At 50.9% G+C, this 25,324-nt stretch overlaps 1 protein-coding gene across 2 annotated transcripts in view; it reads right to left on the bottom strand.

Annotated features, from left to right (window-relative positions):
- The window catches only part of MLLT6 (MLLT6, PHD finger containing), a 40,196-nt gene extending 28,682 nt beyond the window's left edge, over positions 1–11,514 (bottom strand). Inside the window, exons 1-7 of one of the 2 annotated variants that reach the window (XM_082071022.1) lie at positions 11,394–11,514; positions 8,194–8,273; positions 4,709–4,763; positions 3,786–3,895; positions 3,220–3,323; positions 2,456–2,549; positions 1,355–1,462 (exon numbers count right to left, since the gene is read on the bottom strand). In XM_082071022.1, the coding sequence (XP_081927148.1) occupies positions 1,355–1,462; positions 2,456–2,549; positions 3,220–3,323; positions 3,786–3,895; positions 4,709–4,763; positions 8,194–8,273; positions 11,394–11,502 (660 nt within the window). In that variant the 5' untranslated portion in view covers positions 11,503–11,514. The remainder of the gene's footprint in view (positions 1–1,354; positions 1,463–2,455; positions 2,550–3,219; positions 3,324–3,785; positions 3,896–4,708; positions 4,764–8,193; positions 8,274–11,393) is intronic. The other variant, XM_082071023.1, reaches the window with a different exon arrangement.
- Positions 11,515–25,324: the final 13,810 nt, after the last annotated feature.

The raw sequence follows: 25,324 nt of genomic DNA, 5'->3' as shown, positions 1-25,324 counted from the left end.
CTCTGTAAATAAAGGAGATGGCTTTCCTGCCCACAGCATTTGCGGCTGGGCACGCCAGGAGGGCGGCAGGCAGAGTTAACCGGTGGCCGTCCTGCTCTGGAGAGCCTGGATGCCCTTGTCCCCTGGGACCGGGCTGAGATCCAGCAGACTTGGGCCACCGCAGCATCGTCGGGCTGTTTTTGGATGTGGGTCACTATCACTGCCACTCAAAACTGTTTAGGCATTGCGAGGGTGCCTATTGCAACACGAAAAAGGGGTAAACAGCCAGGCGCCCGTGGCAGGACTTACAGGACGGGTGCTGCAACGTGCAGGGGTATCCCCAATTGTGTTTGCACCACAAGGTAAATTTGGCTTTTGACTATAGTGCAATATATCCAGAGATTGCTTTGTAGAGTAATTCTGGATTTCTGCTATGAAAAAGCAGGATATGGCCCATAAAGTATTAAAAATTCTCTCACCACATTGAAAGTATCCCTGTATAAGTTATTTCTGCTTCGGATTCTACCCCCTGCTTTGGATAGAACCGTGTTCTGGATTCCTGATACTGCAAAAGCTCCATCCATCAGCGGTAAGGAAGATTACTGCTGCTGCCGCCACTTGCCTTAGAACCCGAATCATCAAAAAATGCATGTCCTGCCTTTTAGGGCTATTTATTGTGATAAATAACAAACAGCTCCCAAGCCTCTGGCCTTCTCATTTCTTTTGGTACAGCCCCTGGATTCTGCCTTACACACTCACTGCTGCTTTTCCTTGAAATATGAGCATTCGTCACGTGCGTCAGCTGGTTAATTATGAACCTTGGTGTGCTGTTAACATGCCCTGTACCACTGCAGCAGTTTTGTTCGGTACATCTTAACCAGCAGAGTTAGATAAGTAACTATCACACCAGTCAGACATGCAGCGTTCTTCTAAATAATTGTTTAATGGAGATAAACTGTTTTCCCAGGTAGACTTGAAGCAGGTGGAATCGCCATGGCTGGTTAATCTAATAAAGTACTACCTAGTTTATATGAATTGGTGTTCTTGCCTGCAGTTAATTCTTGCCACAACGCAGATTGCTTAATCAGCGTCTTTTTGTCCTTCAAAACTTGGACTCTGGGATCTGAGGACAACGACCTCCAGTTTATGTTCTTGAGCTGCTGCATTTAAATCCACAGCCCTGACTATCTCCACACAGATCAGCTCGGTAGCTCTATTTGCACACACATTTCTAGAGGGCTGTTTAAAAACACAGCTCTCTGTGTAACTCAACAACATCAGGGCTCAACCGAGGAGCCATGGATGTTCTGCACACCCTTCCCCTTCTCGCCTCCGTCCCACGCGACTCTCGGGACCGACAAACCGCAGGTCTTACCTTCTTTGGCCTCTCGTGGTGGGACACATGCTTCTCCTGAGCAGGGGACGTGGAGCGACTCCTCCTTCCAGCGATGAAGGAGCCACCTCCAGAGTGACGCGAGGTCTTCTGAGGTAAGCGGGGACGGGGAGAGGATGTGCAGAACAGGAGACACAAAGACAAAGAGAGAGGAAACAGCGTTAGAGAGCCCAGCTCTCACTGCTCCAGTGAGCAAAGCTACAGGAGATGGCTTGTCCACCACACGCAGCACCAAACTTTTTGTACCAGATGCCCAGTCTGGTTCCTAACACGGTGGGCACAGCGGATAAGTGCCAGCGGGCTTACAAACACGTGGGTCTAACTCCCCACACTGTTCCTGGTGGCCTGTGACACTTGTCAGAAGAGAAGCACAGCTGCTGGGAGACCGTTCTCTGAAGAACAGGCTAAAACGGAGCAGCAACGTCGCTTCCACAAACCGGTAAACTCAACACAGAGCTCCACCTGGGTCGGGTCCTGAGGCCACCGGAGGTGTCCCCAGTGTGACTTTGAGGGGACGCTCGAGGCATTAGTCACTGGATGTGACAGCACTGATAAGCAGGAAGGAAAGTGGGAAATGCCAGCAACAAAGGGGCCACTGAGAAAGAAAGTGCAGCAAGAGGATCCAGTTTCCTTTTCGCTGGAGAGGGGAGAGCAGGTGTCTACTAATTATGCAGAATAGGGAAAAGGTTCCTCTCTTTCCTCTCAGTACCGTAATTAATAGGGGAAAGTCCTTGGCCTCAAATGTCCCTCAAGTTGACTCATGTCTCCCGTGTCCCCTGGCAGGAGCTCTGGCAGTTCTGGGTCACCCCCCTGAGCTCCCCCTGGAGCATCCAACACCACGGCTGCTCTGCTTTCCTGGGGCTGGATCCTCCAGCCACCCAGAGCCAAAACAGATGGAAGAACTCAACCTCCGGTTCCAACAATGGGTTTAAAGATGCTGGAGAAATGCTGAATGAAAATTCATCTTTATTCTGAAGTGACTCTGAATGGCTGGAAAAGGAAGCAGGCTGCAAACCATTCTGAGCACAGATGCAATTTGGGATGAAGATGATGCCTTTCCATTGCAGGGATGAAGAAACTCACCATTTTATTGAAGTGGTACTTGCAGTAGCCACAATATTTGACATTGTCGACTTCTAGGACTTCCTCTTCACACAAGAGACCGGCCATCTGGGCACTGAAACACAGACAATTAGGAGGAGGATAAAGCAAATCGTACAGCCAGATTTCCCATCCAAGGGCAAAGAACAGCTCAGGATACCCAGGCAGGGTCTTGAAGTTTCCTGTTCTGCTTGGCAAACGGTTTGGAAAGGGCAGGGGGGAAAGCTCAGACTCTTCTAAACCCACATTAAGGTCTTCAGAATTGTCATTACTTTTCTACCAGATTGTCTTACAATTTTTGTTCGTTCTTAGGGGAAACCAGTAACCATTGCAGTGCAAGATATATCACGAGCAAGGAATCAGCGTGAAGCTGGGAATCTCCCCGTTCTGCTGATAGGCTGTTTTCAGGCTCTGAAGGTACTGAGCATATCGGCCCTTCAAATCACATCATCTAGATGCTGCTCTTGCGTGTGCTCTGCTGCAGAAGGAGCATTCCTGGGCTGTGACTCAGCTGTCTCCTCTTGGATTCCAGCAGCCCAGGGAAATCCCCAGCCCTGCTCTCAGCCGGTGAAACCTCAGCCTTCCCGGGGCAGTTCCCCTCACCAAACTGCCTAAGGATGCAACGCCCCTTGCAGAAAATCAAACCAGGGTGCTGAGCCCGACCCCCCCCCAGCTCAACGGCCTCAAAGCCGCAGCAGCAAAACTGAAATCTGGGGTGATTCCTGGGGTGATGCCGGGGGACTCACCAGGTGACGTGGAAAGCCTGTCGGCAGCCGTGCCGGTTACAGGCCATGCAGGCTCCCGAGGCTGCTTTGCTCTCCCGGCCCTGCTCTTCACAGATGTAGCAGGTCTGCAAAAAGAAAAGAGAGAGAAAAATAAAAGCGCTTACTCAAATAAGCAGAAAATACGTCTGCTTCACTCCCACTGATCAGCAGGAAGCAAAACCTCCGAGAACTCGGAACTCTGTGGCCAGTCACCTCCCTCCTGTGACAAGAGCTCTGGGCTGTTGCTCAGTGGCATGCACAAAACTCATGCATCTTTTCTCCCAAAATAACAACTGTGTCAGATTAAAACGTGGAGTCACTGGCATGCAGCTCCAAGGCAGAGCTTGCTCAGGTTGCAGAGGGTTGGGGAAGAGAGAACGGAGGACCAAAAAGTTGTCTGCAAGAATAGGTATCTACTTTCTTAGTTATATGTAAAGGAATCTGAGTACCTGGAAGTTAAAACAAATGGGATGTGGGAGGATGAGATGACCCAATAAGTCAAGGCGGCGCAAACAGGCTTGGGCAGCAGGAGGAAGAGGTGGCCTTACCTTGTTGAAGCGGTCGTGGGGTACGTACTGCAGGACGATGGGCTCCATGGTGAGCACGTTGGCAAACTGCACCTCTGGGATATACAAGGCGCAGACGACGTGCGCCCAGCCTGGGGAAGGGACGAGACAGAGCAGAGATTCACACGGGGAAAGCCACAAGAGTCTCAAACCCAGACAGGGCTGCGGGGAGCACGGGAGCGCAGGGAGGGACCCAGCTTAGGTCAGATGTTAGACTGGAAATCCTGCTTGTTGCAACTCGGTTAGCAAACAAATCCTTTGTGGGTGACAGACAGACAGGTGCTAGCTCCAGATTAAATAAGAAAGTGGAGATTTTTTGTGGGAAAAGAAATGTACAACGCTCGTCATCCTCAAAAGCACCATCTCAGGACTTGCGACCCAGAGTTGAGGACTTAACCAAACCCAGGAAAAGCATCCAAGCTGTAAATGATGCCGAGGGGACGGGTCTGACGGGCAGCCCCATGGCACTGGAAACAAAGCTCCCTTTATTGCCTGTTCTCAACACCTGAAGGCGGCTCTTTTTCAGCAAGCCAAGTTAGATTAAAATCTAACTCCCAAGACACTTCTCAAATCAGGTGTGTAAGCTGAAATTCCAACTGGTCAGGACAGAACTGAGGAAGTTTGAAGGTCAGGAGCCTTTGGGGGCTGATCCACACCAACTAATGCACTGGAAGGATTTAGCTGGAATTAGGATGGATTCACCTGAACAGGCAGAAGCAGACTCTGGGATTACAGAATCATACAGCACCGTAAGCACTGGAGTTCTACAATTCTGTACAGTGGCAGCACCTCTTGTGCCTGTGCACACACACCTGACCCAACCACGTAGCACATTTGGAAGAAGATGCTCTATTATCACAACCCAATCCCCACCGCGACCCTTGGTGCTGCGCACAGGGACTCACCTCCGTTGTCCGTCCGTTTCAGGGCTCCATCCTTGTGGGGACACAGTTCGCATCTCTTAAAATTAAACAGAAACAACAAGTTGAAGCTCAGTCGCAGGCCCGCGGGGCCGCAAAAGAGGTGATTCATTTACAACATGGTTAAGAAAGATGGGGCTGCTTTCAAAGAGAGGAAGTGGAAGAAGGGCTGAAAGCGGTTTGGGTAGAAAAAGAGACTCTGACACAGCTTGATATCTGGCGGGGAGGTATTTAAAGCCTCAGCCCAAGAGCCACAGGGCTACAAGTGAACCCTGACTTTCACGGGGCTTTTTAAAATAAGCTTTTAGACTTTGCGGTTGGGGAGTAAAACTGAAAACCATGACTCAGAGAGCAGAAGGCAAATAAAGAGAAGCCATTATCTATCTTTGCCCCTTTCCTTCCTTCCTTCTCTCTCACTCTTGTGATATTTTTTCCAGTCTCATGAGAGGCGGGTGAGGCTGTTGTGATGTTTTGGCTGGTGGGACGTGGGGGGCACAGCCCCAATGGCCCCCACGTCCCACCAGCAAAAAGCGGCACCATCGTTGTTGGCAGCCCATCTTGCTTTCCCTGTGACTTAGTTTGAAATATGGATGGATGGATGGATGGACGGATGGACGGATGGATGGACGGATGGATGCAGGAGTTTCTCACTGCCAGAGGGCTGGAGAGCTGCTCTCACAATTACTATGGAAAGCCTGGCAGAGCCAAGACAGAATAAGAACTGGGTTAACCGAGACACTGTAATAAGAAATTTGCACTTGAAAAGGCCCCTCCGCTCTCCCCTCCACCCCTCAGATCAAAGCGGCTCTCCCACCATGCGATTAGCAAAGCTCTGATTGTAACAAGAGGGGTTAACAGCTCCATCGGCCCCACACAAGACTTTTAATAGCCCTGCCTCTAAATGACAGCTAAAGCCTTCACATGATCCCTCACATGAGTGCCCTCTGGCCATCGCAGCTCACCGGGCTTCCCAGACAATTTGATTACAAAGTGGATGGGCTTTGGGTTGCTTACTGCAAGCACAGCAGCATCCTCAGCATCCTTGAGGGACCCGAGCATCTGAGAGGGGTTATGAGCAGGGATTAGCGGTACCTCTTCCTTTTATTCAACCCACAGAGACCAACGGGGTTTTTATTTCAAGTCTGGGAAATAGAGCTTGGTTGCTTTAAAGCAAAGTTGCGATGGGTAAGGTTAGAGCTCCTGACCCCCTGGGGCTTCTAACTCTGGGATCTTCCACCAAGTGACTCCAGCTGAAGTTGGGGCTCCTGCGCCCTTTCCAAAGCTGAGGAGGGAACTGAGACACAGAAATCAGGAGACATATGTTTTCAAGCACTCCCTAAGGAGTGTAATATTCCCCATGCCTCCATATCTCATTCTCAAAGCAAAAGTATAAATATTTAGCCAATAAATATGTTTGTTATGGACAAAGCCTGTAAACCTCTTTAAGATATTTCTGTGAAGGCAGATGTGGGAAGAAAAACATGCTTGTTTTTCAAAGGAGTTTGCCACACAGTCATTGTGAAAGAAACACAAATATCAGCTCGCCCTGCTGCTGCTGTCAGTGTGTTTAGTGCTCAAATAGCAGCATCGCTCCCTCATCCTCAAGGCAGCAGCTGTGGGTTGAAAATGCCCCTTCTACAGCTGGAGAGACATGCAGGGAAGGAGTTGGACCCTCCGGCCTCGCTGGACCATGGGGCACAATTCAGAGTTTCAGCAGCAGAGCCAAGCGCAGATCCCCTCAGACCTGCCTCACTTCCCTTACTCTGATTGCGCTGCTCTCTACATCAAAGACCGAGATTCTTTGTAAGCATTTACCCATCTGCGCGGCTGTTGCTACGGATGGCTGGTGTTGAACTGAAAAGGTGAGGGATTTAGATAGAAAATCATCCCCGGCTCTGCTTGGGAAGGAAGATTATCGCTGTTCAGTTATTCTAGGAGCAGGGCTGAATGGCACGGGGCTGAGCAGCATGACTGAGCCCACCACGCATTGTCGAACAGATTTCACTGAGGGCGACTTCAATAAGGAGCCACCTGCGGGGTCATTGTTTTTTTCGATACCTCGGGGGCAGCTTGAAGCGCATAACGTGCAAACGCAAAGTTACGGTCCTTGCAAGGAGCACAGGTGAGAAGGACTTGGGTGGACGTGTGTTTCTAGAGCTTACACTGATTGCAGCTAATGCAGAAGAGGCTCCTCTGCCTGCACGGCTGGGGGAGCGGGAGGAGGCCCACGAAACCCAAATTCCTTTCTTTGCTATGAAACTACCCGCAGGATGTAAAACCGCTCAAAGACCACATTTGATCTCCTTTACTGCAGCGCACATAAAAGCAGCATCTTACAATGGGCAAAGAGGCTCAGGTCTGGAAGTCTGGTCTTGTTTACACGCCGGCTTGCAAGGAGGAACGAGTTAACGCACGGGGAGAGCGCGGTACAGATACCTCAGCCCCATCCTGGCCAAGCTCTTCGCCCATCTGCGGAGCAGATTAAACGCGTGTCCTGCAGCGAGTGGGGAGCGGGGATGGGACGGGACACGCTGCGCGGGTCCCCAGCCCACCGCAGCACCTTCCCGGCTGGGTGCTCCCGAAAACATTCAGCTACACCCATCCAGAAGGCAGAGCAGGCACTAATAAATGCTGCTTGTGCTGACCGAGGCCTTTTGTACTCAAGGAAAGCCAAAGCTTCATTTAAATCCACCTTTAAGGAAGCAAACGGGAGCAGCTATGATGGATTTACCGTATGGCAAAAGCGCCGCCCGTGGCATAAGTAACATGTAAAGATCGGCTGGTGGGTGCAGCCGTATCCGATACCGGCTCTGCAGAGGAGCTGGTGGGCTATATAAACCCACAACTCATTTCACTGCGCAAATACCTTTGCCGCACAGACGGAGCGAAGGGGCAGCCCTGGCCCGATTGTTTCCACCTTCCTGCCTCACCGGGAAATGCCAGAATTAATTAAGAACATTCGTAAAGTGTTCCACGCTGCTAAGCTGCTACTTCGGCAGAAACTAAAGCCCTGATCCAGCTTCCTGTCATTTCCTCGGCCGTTTTACAAGCTCAGAAGACTTCATGCAGGAGGCTGTTGCTGCGAGATGCGAATGCCAATCCCCCTGTCAGTCGGATGATAACTTTGACCTTATAACAGCATCTCAGGTGATGCCAACATCCCTCCGCTCCACAAATTCCTGAGGACTTGTATAGAGAAAGCAACAGGGAAACCACCTTTTACCATACCCTTAGTTTTTAGAAGATAGACGCCTCGAGACTCAAAATTTGATATTGCTAACTTGCTTAAAAGCACCTCTGGCAGCATTTTTGTTGAAGCGGCTAATAGCGTCGTATAAACCCCTTTGATACGATTATTCCTCTGCTCTAAACAAGCTCTAGCGGGTTCCAGGCTCCAGCACTGTGGCCAGGGGACCGCGAAGGGCATCGACGGCCCCATTCGGTGCAAGCACAAGCGTGTCCGTACTCACCACCCGGGCGGCTCTTTCTTGAGATTCACATTTCCGACAGAACCAGGGCCCGGTAGGAACCTGCACAATTCCATAGCAAGCTGGAAGAAAAGCAAAGACAGTTCATTTCCCCATCTTTACATTAGTTGTTGAATTTCTCAGGTATATATAAAAGTTTATCAGAGCTGTTATTGGTCACAGATGGGTAGCTAAGACAAAAACTACACCTGTAATGCGCTTTATTTCCCCTTCTAGTTTCCATATCCAGCAGACAGTCTTAAGTAGGAATGGAGCACTTCATACACCATGCCCAGCAAACGCAATGGAGCAATTTCTTACCCCTTAACTTTTCGAGTGTCACCAGAGCTTCAAATATGAAATGGGTGGCTACGAAGCACCTTAAGCATAGATAGGCCCAAGCTAAAATCTCAGCATCGGGAAGGAAATCGTATCTGTGAGAATTCAGACAGACAGCAGGTGAAACTTCGATGTCCATCAGCCACATCCAGCCTTTCTCACATCCAGGATCGTAGAACCGGGGATTTTCAGGCTGCTCCCAGGGCTCTATGTTAACACAAGTATCCAGCTGACAAGCCCATAAAACTACTGGTTTTATCCAGTTCTATCGCGCATCCCTCTTGCTTTCTGCATCGCTGCGGATGCTCCCAGGGTCTCCCTCTGCAACCTGCAGCTTCCACTTCTTTACAATCAGCTCTTTCCTCTCGTGGGGAACTGTTGCTTGAAAACTGTTCACCTTCAGCAACCTTCTCCCTCTAAACACCACAGGTTGTTCCTTGTGAGTCCCCAAGGAAGCGTTTGTGACCCTGAAAGGGCTCTTAACCACCATGCAGGTGGGTTTAAAACAAGAGGCTGGTAACGATAGAGGTAAGAATGAAGCTACAAACCTCAGAGAAGGGTATAGGAGCCTCCTAGGAAAGAACAAATTATATCTTCCTTATTCCACATTCAAATGTGAACTGGTGGTTGGAATAGAATCCCAGTCACTCGAGACATTTGAAACTAGGTTGGGCAAAGCATCTGAAAATATCCTGCTGGATGTTCCCCGGGGGATGGACCGGCCACCACCCACCAGACGTTCTCCCCGTCTCTCTAATGTCTGTTATTCGGCATCGGCCAGGAAAAGGAACGCAATTGTGGAGTTAAAGCCAGAGAGCTGACTGCAAGATGAGCCAAGGCGTCCACATAAGCAAATAGAAACGACATGAAAGCCGGGCCGGAGGAGCCGGCTTGGGTCCATCTTTAGGCGCGGGCTCCGCGCCAAGGCGAGCGCTCAGCTGGAGCCAGCGCGAGCTCCTGCGCCCGCTGCTCCAACCAGGAAGAAAACAAGGAAAAACGCAGAGCATAAGTAAGGCAGAGTGGAAAATACAATTTATGTTCTTAACTATCTTATTAGAGCCTTCGTTTCCAATCAGATGTTTCTGTTAGCATTTTGGTTGCAGAAACAGTGCTGATATTTGTAAGAATTGGCCCTAATGTGTAGCTATAACATAAGCTTAAAGAAAATTACAGGATTCTTAACTTCACTGTACAATCATTTCAAAAGGTAACTTTGGTTTTGCGGATGTTCAAGCAGTACATAAGAGATACCAAACGCACTGCACAGAATGAGACAAGATGACCCAGATGCTCCCCTACAGCGGTTTCTTTCTATTTAAGAAATAAAAGCCTCCCGAAACACCGCGCTACTGCCCGGTTTACGAGTAGGCTTTAAAAAGAGATGGTTGAAGAACATCCACTACACACTGCTACGCTCCTTATGAGTTATTATATCCTGAAGGACTCTTACAAGACCTAAATAGACAGCTGTGTTGCCAAACGCTCCAGCGGTTCCCTCTCGGAGACTTTCCCAATGTGATGCAGCTCTACCAAACAACACTCGGTGCCGCCTCCCCAGCAAATACATCCAGCCCCCGGACCTGTGCGGGCCTACAAACAGCCACCCTAAGAGAATCAAGTATTCCACGTTTGAAACCACTCCTGGCAGCAAACAAGTGTTTGTATTAATCTTCGGAGCGGGCTTGAGGATGCTGATGGCCTTTGGCCCCCTCCAAAACAAGACAGCGATGAAGAAATCTATGTGATTTGACAAATAACGGGAAGAATGGAAGGCTTACACCAGATAAATGAAAACAGGAGTGTCTGTCCAAAGAGACCCTTCCATGGTGCCGGGTCACTCGGAGCCACCCGGGAGAGGCTGCTCGATGACAGGAGACACCCAATGATGAGAAATCCCCGGCCAGCTTGGCTTCCTCATTCAAATTCCCCTTTAGTCACCTGGCGGTAAGTGACTTGTTAGCCAAGGTGTGGGCATGGATACACCAAACGTGAGCAAAGCAGAAGCAAAGCCCAACCTACAGACCCAGAGACCTGCGGCTGCCGGGCGGGCAGCGCGGGACACGTTCGCAGCCGGAGACGGGAGCGTGAACCGAGACACCGGGAGAGAGATTGGCCGGGAAGATGTGCTGCTGGATGGAGAGGATAATAATAGATGGAAAAACAGACATGCCAGATGAGCCCAGAAACCTTCGAGTGATTCAAAACAAACCGACCGGGATAATCACCCTGCCTTTCTGCTGCATTTGAACGAAAGCAAATTTGGGGTTTTTCCTTTAATTTTTGTTGTTGTTGTTGTTGTTGGGAGACCTGAGGACAAACTTTCCAGCCGTGTGTTAGGGGCGTGCTCCAAGTCATTTAAAATGCAAATAGCCCCTATCTCTGGGAGGGGAACGGCTGCCTCCCTCCCTCCCTGCCCTTGCAGGGGGCAGCCCGGGCCGGGGGGGGGTTACCCGGGGCCATGTGCGGCCGCGGGCCCAGCCCGGGGTACCGGAGCCCCGGGGACGCCTGCGGTGCTGCCCCCCCCATCCCGAGGCACCGGGGCTGGGTGGCCTGGGTGCCCCCCCCACCCCACCCGCGGTAACGAGCCCCCCCCGGGAGGTGCGTGTCCCCCCCGGGTGGCAGCTGCTGGCCAACTCCTCTCCCCCCGTGGCCCCCGCCACACCGCGCTCCCCCCCCCCCGGGCTCCTCCGGCGAGCCAGGCCAGCGGCGACACCGTTATTTTGAACAATAGGGAGAAAACAAAGCCCTCCCCGCGCTCCCCCCGCCGCCTCCCCCGCACCCCCCTGGCCTCCCCGGGGCGGCCGGCGGGGGGGAAGCGGCGGCGGGTCCCCGGTGGCGGCGGCGGGGCCGGGCCGGTCCCTTACCTTGGTGCACCGCCACATTGCAGCCGTGCCCGTCGCAGTACACCAGCGGGTTCTCCGCCCAGCCCCGCTCATCAGAACAGACACAGCAGCCTCCCACCATCTCCTTCATACTTCCATGAGGGTTTCCTTCCCCCCCCCCCCGCCTCTCTACGCACACACTCCTCCCTCCTCCTCCTCCTCCTCCTCTCCCCCCCTCCCCGCTCGCCGCCGCCTTTCACTCGGCCGCCCCGAGGGGCGCGGGGGTGCCCGACCCCCCGGGAGGGCGGCGCGGAACCGGGCGGTGCGCGGGTGGGGACACGGGGGGACACACACACAGGGGCGGCGCCCCCCCCCTTAGCCCTCCCCATACAATCATGGCTGCGCCGCCTGTAAAATTTGAGGTTCAGGGATTGCGGGCTGGCTGGGTCGGGTGCATTTCTCTGCGTGCCTCTGTGCGTGGGAGATTCATCTTTTTTTTTTCATTTTGTTTTTAATTCCGGCCGCTTTATTTTATTTGTCTTCTTCTTCCTATTTTTCCTCCTCCCCACCCCCGCCCTCACCCGAGCAAAACCGAGCAAGAATCCGAGTGTGCACCCGCGTGTGCAAAGCGCTGGATGAGCGCCCGAGCCACTCAACATGGATCGCTCCGGAGCGATGAGTTGGGACCGTTCCGCAAATCCCATTATCTCCGCAATTCCTCGCTGACAGATCGGGGCTCCGCCAGCGCCACCGCCTGTCCTGCTCTCCCAGGCTCCTTCTCGAGGAGTTTTTTTAACCCGTTGGCACCTGTTTTGTTATCTTTGCAGGGAAGGAGGAAAAAAAGCCCTCTTTGGAGGTTTATGGCTGGTAGGGTGAACGGTAGAAATCAGCTGGAAAGCAGGAAAAATAAATAACCCTAGGTTCTAATCAGTAATTCTGTATGGGATTGCACCTGCAAGTCCCAGAAGTCCACACAGTATCATAACCCCCCTGGTACATCATGAGAAATGGCTCTTGCCTTGGATCCATCATCCAGACGAGGAGAAATGAGGAAAACCCAAGCACCGAGCACATCAGTAATTAAATCTTGGAAAAGAGGCCTAGGAGGAACCCAAAGAATTCATGTAACGTGTTCCTACGGCTCCAGCTCCACCTGAAATCCTCTGCCTGAGGCCACAGAGCAGCTCGGAGGGAGCGGAGCCCATGTCTCGTGGTCTCCATGTAGGTCCTTGCTCAGCCACCCCACTGTCCTCAGGATTAAAAGGAAGGGCCTGATGCCAGACCAGGCAAAGAAACAGTAGAAAATGTAGCAGTGAACATTATTTTGCCTGCATTGATACAGAAAACTATGTCCTCTTCAGTTGTTATACTATTACAGCAGGGCTGATGGAGGATCGGTATCCAGAAATGGCAATTAAAAGGTGCATATGAAGGTGCCTGACTTGCATTACTGCTTTTCAGTTCTGTTCCTGTAAATCCTCGGTGTTTAAAAAAGAAGTGTTGTAAACTAGATCAAAAGGAGAGAGTATTACATCTTGCTTGGCAGACCTATGGGGTTCATGGAATCACTGCGCTACCTGAAGTCTTTTGTCCCTATTCTTTGTGGGTCATGAGCGTTGAACAGAGATGGCCATGGCAGCGAAGGGAACATCAATGAAAACAAATCAAAAGCTGTTCTCTCTGCCTCCAGGAGCAGGCACTTAAAATTGTTCTCAGATGCCGGTGTGTACGCGAGTAGCCAGGAGGCTGCATCTCTACTCGAAAGTCACTCTTCAAAGCCATCAGCGTTGCTGCAGAAGGTGCCGTCCCTGCAACACAAGCTCAGCGGGTCTGTTCTGCGGGCACATGGCTGCGGTAGCTCCGCTAGAATTATTCCTGGTTTACAGCAGTTTAAATAAGGCCAGGAACAGCATCGCCGGCTTTTAGACTGCTGACCCTCTTCTTGCTCAACGTGCTTCCCTTGCGACAGGTAGTCTGAGAGGTTGGCATACCCCGACATATAGCTCCAAAATCTTCTCATAGGAGAGGAAACCCATTCCAGCAGCCCTAATAATCCCCAGTTTAGCATCCTTTACACTGCACCTGTTCAAGCGTTGCGGCGAGGGGCTGGAAGGCAGACGGCGCCTCGAGAAGCTGCCTGCTGGGTCGCTGTCTTCCTTTTATTACATTCCTTTGAGAGTCACAGGGGCAGACAATACGTTCACCACATTGCTGGAAATTCACTCAGCCTTAGCTCACTTTTCTGGGAGGGTTTCCCCTCCTCTCCCCCTTTTTCTTCTTTTATCTATTGTGTTATGAACTTGTTTAAAAGAAAAGGGGGGAAATGTGGCTGGTTGCCTTTGTAACCTGGAGGAGATCCTTGCGGTTTAAGATTGTCTTCGACTACAGGACAAAACCCTCAACATCCGCCGTCCCCTGACGGTCTTGGTTCCAGTTGGCCATGCCAGCAGACACTTGGACTTGAACTGCAAATTTGCCTTTAGGGGATTAAGTTCCAATTTACATAACTAATCCCTGTGGTGAGGAAAAGCCAGGCCAGGGAGGAAAGGGCACGGCGGCTTCTTGAGAACAAAATTAGGGGAAAGTTACAACTGTGAAAACTGAGACGGGGAGATATTTAATTGATATCGCCCATTTGTTATTTGATTAGTCTTTCAAATCTGGCCGTGCATGGGAAGCAGGCAAAATTTAAGGGGTATGTACAGACCCATGGGAACCGCTGCCCTTGTGCATCTCAGTCGTAACTTCAAACCCAAGCTACAGAAGTTGTTGCTAAACTTAGTCATTTACTACTCTATCCAGAAAAGTTTGGGTAGGGGAATCAGCCTCTTGGATGGCTCGCACATCACAAACAGCTGTTCACCTGATCTCTGTCTGCAGTGCTGCTGTTGCACGTGATCTTTCATTTTCTGGGGAATCCTTTGCATTTACTTCATTAGTATTTAAAAGTAACGTAAACTTCGTTATCATCCACCTGCCTGACATGGACATTTTTGAGATATAATAAATAAAATACTCTTCCTGGAGTGTAAGGCCATACATTGCATTTTCCATATTATTCATACTTCGGATATTTTATTGATCAAACACATACATCCTAGGTTAGATAATTTTTTTTTTAATTAAAAAAAAACCAAGACAAATTATCTTTCTTATGATAACTCCACGTGCTCTCAGGAAATGTAAAGACTGATGTGTGTTAGAGAAGCGCTTATGGCCTGGCTTGCACAAAGGGTCGATGCAAGGACCGCTGGGATGTACACGTTAATGGCTCTCGGTGATAAATTGCCTCTTCATGCACTATCCCAGGCTTTTCCAGCAGCTTCTCCTGGGAACGAAGACTCTTCCTTCCTCCATTTCTGGCCAAACTATCACTTGAGATCACCCCAAGTACCGACTGTCATTTATCTGGCTCCAAGTAGGGCTAAAACTTGCCTATTCATGGGCAGGCAAATCTGCGCCCTGTTTAACGGACCTGTTTGCTTCCTTGGGTTTTACCTCGCTCCGTTTGGGCAGATTGGAGGGAATCATGCCCACAAGAGCAATAACCCTCACCAGGCAGCCGAATTCCACCGAGTCACCAGCAAGAACCGCTGCTTTAAAGCACAAATCTCTGCGATGGAGCCGCGGGATCGGTTCCGCAGCCAAGTCTCATCCTCTGTTAGCAGCAGCCACCACGGAGAACGTGACATTATCAGAGAACTTGCCAAACCGTATCTCTTTTAGAAAGGTATTTTTCTTGGTTTTGACCAAACTTTTCATCCTTCTTACAACTTGTACATTGGGCTCTTTGCCTCTCCCACGTATAACGTTGCAAACCCATAGTTCTGGAGTTTCTCTACCTTCACGGTGGGTTTATAAAGGGGATAAACCTTTTCCCATTCTCTCCACCACTAATTGATTTCATTACCTAGCAACAAAAGAACCATATTCACTGGCTGGTGGGGCCAAGGGGTCAAAAGGAAGGCCAATGGTACCTGGGGGGGATTAGAAGGGGGTGGTCAGTAGGTCAGAGAGGTTCTCCTGCCCCTCTGCTCTGCCCTGGGGAGACCACACCTGGAATCTTGTGTCCAGCTGTGGCCCCTCAGTTCCAGCAGGACAGGGAACTGCTGGAGAGAGTCCAGCGCAGCCACCAAGATGCTGAAGGGAGTGGAGCATCTCCCGTGTGAGGAAAGGCTGAGGGAGCTGGGGCTCTGGAGCTGGACAAGAGGAGACTGAGGGGGGACTCATTCCTGGGGATCAATATGGGAAGGGGGAGTGTCAGGAGGATGGAGCCAGGCTCTTCTGGTGACAACCAGTGACAGGACAAGGGGCAATGGGTGCAAACTGGAACACGGGATGTTTCACTTAAGTATGAGAAGAAACTTGTTCCCGGTGAGGGTGGCAGAGCCTGGCCCAGGCTGCCCAGGGGGGTTGTGGAGTCTCCTTCTCTGCAGACATTCCAACCCGCCTGGACACCTTCCTGTGTAACCTCATCTGGGTGTTCCTGCTCCATGGGGGGATTGCACTGGATGAGCTTTCCAGGTCCCTTGCAACCCCTGACATTCTGGGATTCTGTGAAAATCTGGATATTTCTCTACACCGTAGATGGGGAAATCCCAACAGCAACCACTCAGCTCTGCAGTGCACGTTTTGCTACGCTTTAGGGCCTCTTAGCTCTCTTTTCCCATCACCAGATGAGGAAAAATCACAGCGAGGTCTCCAAAGGCTCCTGGTACCGCGAGGACTGTGACTTGCAGAGGCAAAGTCTGTGTTTGAACAGCAGCTCCGGCGCCTCCGCAGCCGCGCACGGTTCCCAAGGGAGAGAAACCAAGACCTTTGCCCCCGCTCCTCGGTAACCACACCTCCCAAAGCCCCACTTTGCATCTCTGCTCTGCCCTGCTCACATCCGCACGAGAAGCATTTCATCCAGGTATCTTTCCTTAAGAAACAGCTCTGCTTAGTGAAGGCGCTCGCCAAAGGGAAAGAAACGAATCGGCGCTCACTTTGTGCTCACTCCATTTGGGGCTAAATGCGGTGTTTCCCATGTACCAACGCACACATGACAATTCAGAGAATAAGGAAATCCGACCACACGCGCCCTCGGTTTTGCTGCCTCAGCGACTTTCTGGCCTTGGCCAAGTCCCTTCCGCCCTTTGTGCCCCTTTTTCCCCCTTTGTCCGACCAGTTCCCCACTTTGGGTTGTTTGTCTGAAAAAGCACAATCTAAGTGCAAGTTATTATTCATTAAACAATGTCATTAGGGGCTTTGAAAGGAAACACTGATGTCATCAACGGCTTTGGAAGGAAATAGTGCTATTAATGACTTATAAAGGAAAAAGGTAGTGATTAAAATATCTTCTATGCCCATCTTGGTTTTTTCCTTCTAGCAGCTTAAATCAAGTGAGACAGTGGCTCATATTTGTCTTCATGGTTTTGATGCATTCAAAACAGTAAAATTGATTAATATAGGAGGTCACTGTGCGGGAAGATGACAAATTCACTTTTGGTACTGAATTACTCGTTTATGAGTGGAAATATTGTGAAGGGATCGTTAGAATCGCTCCCTTGTCTCCCTGAAAGCCCAAACTCCCACTCTTTCATGACAGAGCCGTAGTTCTGACCGCTTTCCAGCCCGCTCGCCCCGCCGTCCTCTCCCACTGGGTGACGGGGATTCCTATGGGTCGTGTATTTAAAGTGCTTTCACTATTTATTCACTTCTTCCTGCAAAAGCGAGAATGTGCTACAGCTGAGGAACACCGAAACAAACCTAATGGGATAGTCATAAAATCACATAAACATGGCTTTGGAAGGAACTTCAAGAAGCCAATTAGGCTAATTCCCTATGGGGAGGCAGATCCAAGGACTTATTAGTGCCATATTATTTTAATTATTATTATTATTTACATTAGGCAGGGAAAGTACACAACAATTACCAGAGAAATAAGTGATGTGGTCTATGTCCAGAAACCAAGAGTATTTTTAAGGAGCCCGTACTTAGGCTTTCAAGCCTGTTCTTAGGAACCTAAACAGGCACTCTGGCTTTGAAACCAAACCGAGCGCTGGAGCGGCTCCATCCCTCTGCTGATGCTCGCGGAGCAGGACCAAGGCTTTGGTTTCAACTCTCCTGGGATGCTTTGGCATGGAAAAGTGGTACGTACTTCATAGACCCGGGCCCTGATTCTTCAGCCTCGGTCCTGATGTGAAAAGCAGGATTAATAATCACAAACAGATTCTTTTTAAAATGGGAGTTAGGCACCTGTTTCCCTTTGTGCCTTGGGATGTTTTCCTCACATTCCTGTGTTTTTAGCACCTTTAAGAAAGACTTGGCAGTAATTGAAGCTTTGCCTCTACCCACCAGTTGCTCTCATTTAATTGGTTTGCAAACCAGTTTAATTAAACGCTCTGTTTTGACATCCTTGCATTGGTTCGGAGCGTTGCATCAGCTTAGCTTGCAATTGTGCGTTCAGCTCTTGGCGGCGCGATCGGAAACTGCCTTTAAGACAGGAAACCTGAGGTAAAAGCCTGAAGGTAACAGCCCTGCAGCGACTGCACCGAACCACGTTGTGTTTCCAGGGCTGAAAACACCCTGAGCCCCACGGGACGGCGAGATGTGGGGCAGCTGGTGGGGACAAACCACCGTCCTTCACCGCCCCACGGCCAAGCCGAAGCTGCTGAACCTGCACAGGGTCAAGCTTTCTCCTCCCTTCCTCCCAAATTACTCATATAAATATATACTTATATTTATGTGTATATAATGACTTCTCAAGCTGTTTTCCAGTATGCAAAAGCTTCCATTACAGAGCTCAGCAGGAAAAGTCCTGCATGGAGCTGCACAAGCTCTGCTGTGCCTTTACCCCAGAGCATCCCGCGCTGGGGAGGGGTGCCGGCTCTCACCCAAACCCCTCCTGCTCCCTAAAATGTATGCAAAACCATCTATACCGACAGCCCAGGGGGTGTGCTGGGTGCTGGAGTCCTGGGGGGGCTGCCGGGCCCCCGCTGCGGATGCTGCACGGTGGCCGGTGCTTGGCTCCGGGTCCCAGCCCGTGTCGGTGGGGCTGAGAAAGCCCCGTGAATATTGACAGGAAACGATCGGTGGCTTTTTTGGTTGCGAGCTGCAGCGCTGAGGTTTAGGCAACGACATCCTGCCCCCGCGCAGCTCCCGGGGACCGGGCAGGAAGCGGGGGCGGCGGCGCAGGGGGAGCGGAGCCCCGGGCCGGGACAGGGCGGCCCCTCGCCCACCCTACGGACCGCAGAGGAGAGCACGTCTGTCCCTCCATCCCTCCCTGCATCCCCCCCTGCATCCCCCTCTGCATCCCTGCATCCATCCCTACATCCATCCCTGCATCCATCCCTACATCCATCCCTGCATCCTTATTCCTGCATCCCTCCCTGCATCCCTCCCTGCATCCCTCTCTGCATCCCTCCCTGCATCCCTGCATCCATCCCTACATCCATCCCTGCACTCCTGCATCCCTCTCTGCATCCCTCTATCCACCCCTACATCCATCCCTGCATCCATTCCTGCATTCCTCTCTGCATCCCTCTATCCATCCCTCTATCCACCCCTACATCCATCCCTGCATCCCTCCACCCATCCCTCTATCAATCCCTCCATCCATCCCTCCCTGCATCCCTCCTCCATCCATCCCTTCATCTACCCATCACCTACCCACTGAGAACAGCCCTGCACTGGCGGATAAGAAGCTGAACATGACCCAACGATGTGATCTTGCTGCCCAGAAAGCCAATTGCATCCTGGGCTGCATCACCGGGAGCGTGCCCAGCAGGTCAAGGGAGGGGATTCTGCCCCTCTGCTCCACCCTGGTGAGGCCTCACCTGCACTGCTGTCCTCTGTATCTGTCAGAGGAAGCAACTGTTTCCTTTACTGATCATTTCAGTGATTTATCATAGACTCTGCCAATCTGCCTTGCTGTTGGCATCGGCCCTTTAATCATGTGTCTATTTAGTGACTCTTACAGAATAGGTTAGATCCTCTCACACACCCTATTACTCATCAGAAATTTTGAGGCTGTAACCTGTTAGTCATTGGTGAGTCATAGCTTGTCCCTTGGAAAATAAAAGATGGCCAAATGCTGACATCCTCGAGGCTTACCCCCAAAATAATGTGTAAAGTCACTGGCACCATCTCTGCGTGATGCTTTCCAAGGAGAGCTAAGGGATCAAATTTAGGCCGACGGTTTCAGTGTAACTCGTGAGTCATATCTGGAATAAATCAGTTTAGCCGTGATTCATATCTATCTATCTCGATGCTCAGATATCTTTGCCCTTAACTTGAGAGACCTGGGAATGGGAATAATTTCTAAAACTGTCAAAAATCGGTGCATAAAGCTGAGGGCAGGGCCATCACTGGGTGCTTTGGTGCAAGGCTGTGGATGAGCGTTGTGCTGAAGGAATTTCACAGGTGCAAAACCTATCCAGGTGCACTAAGCCCAGCTTTAATTAAGACTTACATTCATTTAATCCAACTGGTTATTTGCTGAATTGAAATAATCTTTCATAAGGGCAGTATAAAGTAGTAGTGGGGCTACATGAGAGCTTTGCACAAACACAGCAGCATATTTAGAGTAATTTCCTAATATAGACAAACCCACTCTGTTCTCTTCTCCCCCCCCCCCCACCCCGTTTTGGCTGGTTGACAGTGCAATTACAAAAATAGTGAGAAGACCTGAAATTGAAAATGAGACTCGGTTTACAGAACTGTGTCACTTAGCGAGGCAGAAAGAGTTGAGCTAATGTGATTTTCTGAGCGTCAGCTCTGCCGTGGTGGGTTTTAGTGCTGGTTTTAGGCTGGTTTTCCCTTTCTGCGGGGGAACTGTGGGCTTGGGGTGGGTGTATTTTCCCCTGCGTGGTTCTAATCCATCTCCCAAACCCAGCGGCTGTTTCCAGGTCCCTGCCCTGAATTTTGCTGCCCGCTTCACTCAGATAATCTCCCAACGATCTCTGTCAAGTCAGGCGCTTGCTGTGTGCCCTGGCATGCAGGAGATAACGCATCTCTGCATGAAGTGTGTCGGGAAAAGGGGATTTTCCCTCCGCTGCTGCTCTCTCCCGTGCCAGGAGTTTCTATTTCTCCCGGGCAAACCGGCAGCTTTGCCGCTGGAGCCGGTGGAGGAGAAGAACCCCCCCCGGGGGGGTCTGTACCAGCCCCACGTTGTCCTAAGGTCCTGAGGCCGCCGGGACGTGATGCTCAGAGCCGGGGGGCTCAGCAGATGCCCCGGGGGTCGCGGGAGGGCTCCCGGTGCTGCCGGGGGGTGCGGGCTGCTGCAGCGGGAGGGACAGACCCGGGGAGCCGCCGGCTGCTGCTGGGAAGGCAGCCGGGGACCTCTGCTGGGCAAAGCCTAAAAATGCCCTTTTTTCCCCCAAACGCGTGCCCTGAGGCCAGACTGGCGGTGGGAGACCTCGGGAGGGCGCCAGTATCTCGCCTTTCCCCGCAGGGCCCGGGCCCCCCACCCCGGCTGCCCCGGGAGGGGGCTGAGCCCGGGGGGGTGACACCCAGCTCCCCCTAAACCGGCCGCGGCCCCGAGAGGGAGAGGAGGTGGGGGCTCAGGGCTGGGCTCTGCTTTAGGGGCAGGATCGGCTTCTCTGGGGGTGTGAAACCTTTTAGAAATGGGAATGACCGCAAGAGACCGAACTATTCCTCGGTTATTTCTTCATCCATCCATCCATCCATCCATCCATCCATCCATCCATCCATCCACCCACCCACCCACCCAACCACCTCTGCTCGGGTCTCCCCTCTCTCCTGCCCCATCTCGGTCTCTCTCCACCCCGTGTGTGTCCGTGTTTAGCAGAGAGAAACCTCCCTGGAACCTTCATCTTCCTCAGGGAGAGTCTGAGGGCTGAGGTTCCCTGGTTCCGAGTCCTTCCAGCCTAAATCCCTCGGGAAGGGCGGTGCAAGGGGGTGTCCGGGCTCCGCTACGGACACAGCCGGGGCAGCGGCGTGGAAACAAACCGGCGGCACCGCAACCTCCCACCCCAAAAAACACGGCTCCTCCGGGGGCCCCAGGCACAGACCCCCCGGGGAAGGAGCAACCAGGAAACCTGAAAGCCGGTACCGGGAGGTGCGGGCGTGGGAAGGGTCTGGGGTGGGGATGGCCCGGGAAGGCAGCGGTGGCAGCGCGGCGGGGCAGAGGGATGGAGGGATGGAGCCGGGGGACAGCGACGGCCGCTGTCACCGCTGGTTCATGTCTCCGACCCTTTAGGTCTGAGTGTCTCCAAAACCGAGAACCATTTGGCAACGGGGAGATACCACGGTGTTAAAAAAGAATAACAATAAAATACAGGCGAGCAGATGCAACCTCCTCCCCTACACCTGGGGTGATGTGCTCCAAGTTCTCAGCCTTTCAATAGCTTTTAAAATCCCGAATTCCCGGTTTTGACCCAGTTCGACAGCAGGTAGAGCAGCTCCTGCCCCGGGTCGTGCTGGGCACGGAGACCCCCCAGCTCTGTCTGTGTGTCCGTGTGTCCGTCAAAGACACGGACTCATCCGGTCTAGGGCTCTTTGTGCCCCACGGGCGTTTGGCGCGGCTCTGTGTTCCTATATCCCAGGGTTTGTGCAAATCTCTCCCGTACCCCGAGATTTAAATGAAAATTTAGGCTATTTAAGAGCACGCATACAGGGTGTATCCCCCAATTCTGCTATTTTTTTGCCTTTGGGTGCATGGGCACCACGAGTGGAGATTGCAAGAGCCTTTTCCCTCCGGATCTGCAGAGCTCTGCTGTGTTACCCCCTGCTTGGGATGTGCACAGAAATGTGCATTTTCCGTGCTGCAGCACAACAACCATCTCGGTCGGGTCGAGCCCAAACCCCAAAGACCCACCCGTACGCGGGGATTTTTATCATTATTATTGTTGCTGTTGCCAGAAAGCAGCAAACTTTACAATCCAGATGTTTTGAGAGTGTCAGAACAACTCGCTGCTGCTGTTGTTTTTATGGTGAAATCAAAAGGAATCGCCGTGGTTTATAATCTGAGAGTATCCAGCCTCGCAAAGAATGCAGGTTGCTCTTTGCTTTCTACCTATCTAACCCAGATGCTCCGGGTATCTCCCCCTGTTGACAGTCGTTTTCTTCAAAGGCTTGTCTGCAGCCATCCATCAATTAGGATAAAAAAAGAGCTCTCATTCTCCTGCATTTGTTTTGGGAAGAGGGAAATTATTTAAACAACTGTATCTCCATTAAACGAGGGAGCGAGGGCAGGGAGCAGATCCCTTTACTTTCTGAAATAGAGCGAAATGCTGCTTTGCAAAACATGTGCTTTCTGGGCCACATACGATCCCTCACCTCTCATCAATGATTATTAACTCGCCCGTAAACCCTGTACAGTAGCGAAGCAGAGGAGCTGCATCTCAGGGGCAGGAGGAGGTGTCTCTCCCCTTCATTTCCTCACTTAGTGCGCAAAAAAACAACCCAAAGAGTGAATATTCATGCCGAGATCCACTCTAACCTTTTTTATTCCCCTCGTCCCTGCTGATTACATTTTTAAGGCCTTTAATTATATCAGCACCAGACCCAGCATCAACCGAGGGTCCGGGTTCCCTCCTCCCCAGGGATGCTGGTGGGGAAGGACCCGGGTGCAATGGGCCCTTCCAGGGGGTTTTTCTCTTTCCTCCCCCGCCCAGGGACCAAATTCGGTAACTTTCCGAAACCCAACAATCCAGGGGACTCGGCAGAGCCAGTGTCAGCTTTTCTCCTTTTATTGTCACCAATTAGGCGTGTGTTGGGATAAAAGGGGCTCCAAAGCTCCCAGCATTTCCCCATCCCGAAGGTAGCCGCGATCCTTCAGGACATGTTCCTTTAAACAGCCCCTTTGCCTTTTTTATTTACAATAAACACATTTTTGTTAATGAAACCCACTTTGCACACCCCCCACCCCCCTTTCCCCCCTCCCCAAAAGCCCATAAAGCTCCAACTTTGCATATCTGAGCCCTGTTCCGTGGGGCTGGGTCCTTCGGGGGTCCCAGGGTCAGGCTGGGGGCAGCAGGGTCATTGTGTTGCCATCATGGGTCAATAAGCAACTGGTCAGGCTCTCAATCCACATCAGGCCTTGAAGAGGACTGGGAAATGGGAGAATCCATTCATAATAATAATAAACTTGTCAATCAATAACAGGCAGGAGAAATACTTTGTAAAAGGTAAAAAATATATATATATTATTTCTTAGAGCTTTTTTCTTTTAAACTTGGACAACACGAAACTTCCCGCAGTTTTAAAATGCTCCGAGGGTGCTTGCCTGCGAAATCGTAATTGTATTAAAAATACAACGCTTTAAAAAATATGACATAGTTGATTTAAAAATCTAACACTTAAAATGTAGGAATTAGTGTGGTAGGTGTGCGTGCAATTTAAATAAGAATTGATAAATGTTTCCCCGATAATATAAAATGCTTTTAGAGGAAAAAGGCGACATCCAAAAGAATTCTCTGCCTTATTAAAAGACACTGAAAGTTTGTGGCTTTCCTGCATTACCTTTAGTTTCTACTGACACCAGCGCTTATTGAAGGTCAGGGAAGAGCTTTAGTTCGAGCTTATCTTAGCAACAAAAAATGTTTTCCGGCATTCTTCTAATTCTGAACCGAACGAGCAAACAAAATCCCGCGTTAGTAGTAAATCAATGGGTTAGACATAATAAGAGACTTTCCCTCGTTTAGCTGGGCCGGATTTAAAGGGGAAAATAACCCCGGGAATGGAGATTTCTTCAGATGAAATTGGGTAAAGCCAAAATGTTCTGGCTTCATAATTTATTAATCTGTATTTTTTTTAATTAGTTTTTCGCGTATAAAAGGAGTAAGAGGAGGATTAAGCAAGAAGAGGGAAAACAACCAAATCGCAGCGTAATATGGGGAACTTCAAAAGGTGACAGAAGAATAATGCGAACTCTCCGCTGGCTTTAAGATGGAGGCATGAAATCTCCCCTCTCCAAACTCCATTTTCCTCTTGCTTAGAAGCCTTTCGGGTTTGTTTTATTTTGCTTCTCCCTCTCGCCACAAATTAATCGGGGGGAGGGAAATAAGCTGGTTGAAGAGATGCCCTTCCAGCCCCCTCCGAGTTGTGGCTTCACCAGGACCCTCCTCCGAGCTTCTTCACAAGGAGAATAAACCCACTTGGAAGTATTGAGCTGTATTTGTTTAGGAAAACAAACAAACAATCCCCCCCCCATCCCAATCCGCAGTGTTTATTACTGTATAATTCCCTTCAGCTGCTCTCGAGAAAAAACCTGCGGTTTCTTTGTTAGGGGATGGTGAAAGGCTGGTGATTAAGAAGGACAGAAATAAAGCAGAAAGTTCGCAGGGATGGAGTCGGTGGAAGGACGGGCGGGTTTTCCATTCCCTAAACTGGGACCCCCGTCCCACCGCAGCAAAACGCGGTTCCGCTGGTTACCAAACACCGACTGGTTTCTCCATCCCTTCGGGACCGACCCCGCTTTGCCTTAAATCCCTCGGCTTTACCCCAAGCAAGGCTCGAAAGCTTTTAAAACGTGCTCCGAGCGGCACCATTTGGTCTGATGCAATCTCTTGCTCTTCCCAGGCCTGTCCCGGAGTTTAAACCCCGCGGGTTTCATCAGATTGCACATTTTCAGTTTTGTTTTGGTGCGTGTTAGGGATTGTTTTATCTTTCCTTCAACCCCGTGTTGTTTTACGGGGAGGAAAAGGGACCAAGAGCCGCAGGCATCGCCCCGACCCACAGCCCCGCAAGCCGAGCCTATTTCCCAATCTAACCCCACTTTTCTGCCTTTGTGTTTTGAAACAAAAGGAAACGCAGCGGGATTTACATCTTTCTAAATCGCCACCACATACTCCTTTTGTTTGTACCAGGTTAGCACCTAAAGAGGAAAAAAAGATGCAGAAAGAACCCAACATCTACTAAGAGCAGCACAGATTTACTGCGAGTTATCCCAGCCCGGTGCGCTCAGATCCGCGGCCTCCGCTGCTCTCAGCCGCTGCTTTTCCACAAGCCTCTTAGAAACGCGAAAATTA

The sequence above is a fragment of the Streptopelia decaocto genome (genome assembly GCF_964273445.1).
Source record: "Streptopelia decaocto genome assembly, chromosome: 22".
Classification (NCBI taxonomy): domain Eukaryota; kingdom Metazoa; phylum Chordata; class Aves; order Columbiformes; family Columbidae; genus Streptopelia; species Streptopelia decaocto.
The sequence above is the reverse complement of the archived record's forward strand: the minus strand, read 5'-3'. Positions and strand labels throughout refer to the sequence as shown.